The 5,019-nt window shown below is 31.2% G+C and overlaps 1 protein-coding gene across 1 annotated transcript; it reads left to right on the top strand.

The window, feature by feature from the left end:
* The first annotated feature begins 1,978 nt into the window (after nucleotides 1-1,978).
* Nucleotides 1,979-3,574, top strand: LOC124941489 (40S ribosomal protein S8-like). Its single transcript, XM_047481826.1, has 5 exons — nucleotides 1,979-2,048; nucleotides 2,148-2,220; nucleotides 2,594-2,930; nucleotides 3,032-3,204; nucleotides 3,312-3,574. The coding sequence occupies exons 1-5, from the start codon at nucleotides 2,045-2,047 to the stop codon at nucleotides 3,391-3,393; spliced, it is 669 nt and encodes a 222-aa protein (XP_047337782.1). The 5' UTR covers nucleotides 1,979-2,044; the 3' UTR covers nucleotides 3,394-3,574.
* The last annotated feature ends 1,445 nt before the right edge of the window (nucleotides 3,575-5,019 follow it).

Below are 5,019 nucleotides of genomic sequence, written 5' to 3'. Positions count from 1 at the left end.
ATATTTTTTTGTTATTCAATTTGGAATCGTAAAAAGCAATGATGTAGTTATATTTAATATCACAACTAAACATTCCTTTTTCTAGCCTAGCGACAATAATATGTGAATATTCTCAGCCTTCCTGAGGTCCTAGATTCAAGTCCGTCAGACATCAAATTAAATGTGTTTTCAGACTATATGCTTAATTTGTTGTCCCATTTTACCCCCATCATTTTGAGTTTAAGTGGGGTTATAGTTGTGGGTATCATGCTAATTTTTCTTTAATTTTCAAAATAATATCACAACTAAACAAATATTTGAAAATTTAAAATATTTCTAATATGTTTGTACTTAAATAACTAATTTATTGTTTTCATAAATAAATAATTATAATTGTTAACCATAATTAAGAATTAGTTTTGATAATAGTGACTTACTTTAGTTAATAACTTAGTTTCTTAATAGATCTTATATAAACAACATTATAATAGTTTGATTTATGATTCAAGAATAATAACTTTTAATTTTCATCTTCTTTTAAGATATTCACAATAATACGGTTAAGAAGATGATGAACAATGAATGTTTCCATTGTGATTGATGGACATTGATGTGGAGGGTGATGATCTTGAAAGAGACGGAAGAAGAAGTCGAGAAAGAGGATGCGACCTTCAAAATCTTTAAGTTTCTCTTTATAGCAATTTTAATTCGATTTTTTTTAAATGATCCGTCAAGATATAAGATTAAACACATCACTTTAGAGACATTAATTTTTATGTTTTAACACTAAACTATGAGTCTTCTTCTTATTATATTATTAAACTATGAGCTATTCGACCTTCAAAATCTTTAAGTTTCTCTTTATAGCAATTTTAATTCGATTTTTTTAAATGATTCGTCAAGATATAAGATTAAACACATCACTTTAGAGACATTAATTTTTATGTTTTAACACTAAACTATGAGTCTTCTTCTTATTATATTATTAAACTATGAGCTATTCGACCTTCAAAATCTTTAAGTTTCTCTTTATAGCAATTTTAATTCAATTTTTTTTAAATGATCCGTCAAGATATAAGATTAAACACATCACTTTAGAGACATTAATTTTTATGTTTTAACACTAAACTATGAGCTTATCAACAAAATTAAATAATCGACAATTTATAAAACAATTAAATAGAACTAAATGACTCAACTACTTGATTTAGATATAGTCAAATCCTTAAACCGAACATGATTACAATTTAGAGTGTATACATATTTAGTTATAAAACAATTAAATCGAACTAAATTACTTTATTACTTGAGTTAGATATAGTCAAATCCTTAAACCGAACGTGATTACAATTTAGAAAATATACATATTTAGTTATAGAGTATAATTAATACTTAAAACATCTCTTTTTTAAAGTTTTAACTCTTGAATACAATATATATATATATATATATATATATATATATATATATATATATATATATATATATATATATATATATATATATTTGATATTTGTTTTTCATTTTTATTTATTTATGTATAATTACATTATTCAGTAATATTTTTTGTTGAATAAATTAAACATATCCAATTATTAAATTGATTGAATCTTTATATGTTTATTTGGGTTTGAAAACTAACTTATATAAACAATGTTAAAACAATTTTCTCATCCTAACCTCTCCACACAAAAGAGAACTCCTATGATTAGACCAAGAAACCAAAACTTGATCATAAAACTATTTTCTAGTTCTAATTTTAATTTTTAATTATTTTTTAAAAAACATGTTTGTTGTATTAATCATTCATCATTTAAAATGGTCATTTATGTTAAATAAATATAAAAGAAAAATTAGAGTGGCCAAAAAAGGAAACAAGTCAAATTTGAATTAATGAAAATATAACATATACCCCAAGGACTAATTTGTTGTTTATCTCAATTCCTCAGTTAACCTACTTAATATCCACCCTTCGATTATGTCAATCGCAACCGTTGGATCAGGCACTATATATTAATCACAAACCCTCACATAGCAGCTCCATCCTTTGCCGGCTTCAGCAACCATGGGTACGCTTTCTCTCTCTTTCGATTGATCTCTGTTCACTTTTCAATTCGTGATTCATCTTCTTTGTAATGCTAATTCTCGGAAACTCTCGATTTCTTCAGGTATCTCTCGTGATTCTATGCACAAGAGGCGTGCAACAGGAGGAAAGAAGAAAGCTTGGAGGAAGAAGCGAAAGTATAGTTCTTTATCTCTATCTTTTATATACTGTAAAGAACATGTTTGGTGTTTATCATATGGATCCATCTCTGTTCATTGTTATGAATGTTTCAAAGAATTTCCTTCCTCTGTTACCTTATAGATTGAAACTGTACATTTCCTGAGGAGATTGATCATAGTCTCTATGTTCTAATATGTCAAATTATTGGATTAGAAACTGTTTTTGAAGCTAGTTGGTGGGTCATTTCAACTATGTAAGACCATTACAAATAGTAACCTAATCTGTTGAATCTACTATGCAGTGAATTAGAATGCCAACTATATGTTGTATTAAACTAGGGTTTATATATTATATTAGTTCTGTTTAATTGATTTAGCATAATTATCCTAGGTACGAGCTTGGAAGGCAGCCAGCCAACACAAAGTTGTCAAGCAACAAAACTGTGAGGAGGGTTAGAGTTCGCGGTGGTAATGTGAAATGGCGTGCACTAAGGCTCGATACTGGGAATTTCTCTTGGGGTAGTGAAGCTGTAACAAGAAAGACTCGAATTCTGGATGTTGTTTATAATGCATCAAACAATGAGCTTGTTAGAACTCAGACATTGGTAAAGAGTGCAATTATCCAGGTTGATGCTGCTCCATTCAAGCAATGGTACCTTCAACATTATGGAGTTGATATTGGGCGCAAGAAGAAAGCTGCAGCATCCTCTACCAAGAAAGAAGGAGAGGTGTGTATAATGTTTTAGCCCTTTAAGCTAATCTGATTATTAGGTTTTAACACAATTGTGAGAATTTGTTGAATAAAACCATTCAATTTGTTTGATTGTAGGAGGTTGAAGCTGCTGCCACTGAAGAAGTGAAGAAGAGTGCTCATGTAGTTAGGAAAATTGAAAAGCGACAAGAGGAACGCAAGCTTGATGCTCATGTTGAAGAACAGTTTGCTGGTGGGCGTCTGTTAGCAGCAATCTCATCTCGACCTGGCCAATGTGGTCGTTGTGATGGGTATGTTTGTTGTCTTTTGTAGTAATGTTTTCAATTGTAACTACCCATTAAAGGTCTTAATTTGTGGTAATGTTTTTATCTAAACTCTATAAAATGTGTTTTTGCAGATACTTGTTGGAAGGAAAAGAGTTAGAGTTTTACATGAAGAAGATTCAAAAGAAGAAGGGAAAGGGTGCTGGTGCCTCTTAATATGTTTTCATTTACCAGATTATGGCTTTGTTTCCCAATTTTCTTGTCATATTAGCTGATTTTGGTACACTTTGTTAAATGTGGTTTATTAGACCAGCTGCAAAAGCTTGTTTTCAAACAATCTCTGTTTTCTTGCACTGTTTGACATCTCTTTTCTAAATTAATCACTTATTTGATCTTTGGCTGTTTTAAGTCATTTAGTTTGGTTAATTGAAAATGAAACTTTCAACAAGTCCTGAATTTCTAACCTTGTAATTTACTACTTGTATGTTTTAATTTATTAACTATACACATTTTATTGCTAGAAGTTGATAAATATTCTCAAATTTACATAGTTACATATTTAAGTTATCCTTTTGTAAGATTAAATTATAGTTAAACACAATGTTGTAGTTAAAAACACATTTTCTTAACAAAAGTTTTGGATAGTTCAAAAAGGACTCACCTAAATCAAGATGAGCCTGCAGAATAATCTTACAATAGGAGTCACTGATGTAGTCTTGGCCATAAGTTAACTTAGATTTGTAGATAAAGTTGATAAGTAGATCAATTATGATTGTTTCAATGTATGCCAATATATAGTTTGAGATGATAGACATATTCATAAGTTATTTGATATATGATCTGTAGATAGTTGATACTAAAATCAATTATGATTACTCTGTCATAAGTTAATCCGAGATTTGATTTGTAGATAAAGTTTATCATCAATCAATATATGACATTGTGATTATATAGACTTGTTCATAAGTTAATTGAGATTTAGATTTCAATGGGTATGGTTCATACTGGTGATTTGAATAATATCGGAGGGGAGGGCAGGGCAGGGAACGGTTAAGGGTGATCTGGGTGAGGCCAAAAATCAAGCCATACTTTCTGATGGTATTGCTGATGAAAAGGGTAGGGTGATTGGAAATTCAGGTGCTTGCTCGATGTTAAGTGGCAAGATGGAAGTTGTGAGTGCTTGTTCTGATGGTAAAAGTCAATCTGTTGGAATCTGTAATATGGCAATTTTCGTTGTGGATAATGGAATTATTGAAAAAGTTGAGACTATTTCTGATGGTCCTGTTGAATATGATCCTACTGGAAATGGTGATGCAGTGGTTACTCCTAGAAGTGTGGGTGGTACTGTTAGTTCGAAGTTGTCTGATCTGCTTCCTTCAACAGCTTATGTGTCCTTGAGAAAGGGAAAATGTTTGAAGATCAGATGGGCTGATGAAGTAGGATCTATGAGGTTGATGGCAATGAAGCAGAGTCAGACTTTGTTGCAGGGGATGAAAGCATGAGGTATGGGAATGAGCAGACAGATAATGTTAATAATGATACTGGTGGGGTTGAGGATGGCTCGGGAGTTAGTAATCAATATAAAATTTATGTTGCTGCTATAAATGACAATGCTGCTGGAGATGTTTCTGGTGACAATTGTGATCCTTCAGGAGGTGGTTATTCTACTGGGAAGGATTTTTGCCCCCCAGGTATTCCGAATGGTACTGGTCTTCCTAAACCTTGGCCAATGGGGATAATGAAATTGCAAATCTAGCTGGCATGAGGAATCAAATAAGGAAATCCCTTTTCCAGGTTCAGAGAACTAGAGTTTACAATTTCAGAAACAGTGCTGAGGACCCA

Source organism: Impatiens glandulifera, chromosome 6 (genome assembly GCF_907164915.1).
Source record: "Impatiens glandulifera chromosome 6, dImpGla2.1, whole genome shotgun sequence".
Classification (NCBI taxonomy): Eukaryota; Viridiplantae; Streptophyta; class Magnoliopsida; order Ericales; family Balsaminaceae; genus Impatiens; species Impatiens glandulifera.
Note: the sequence above shows the minus strand (reverse complement) of the source record. Positions and strands in the feature narration are given on the sequence as shown.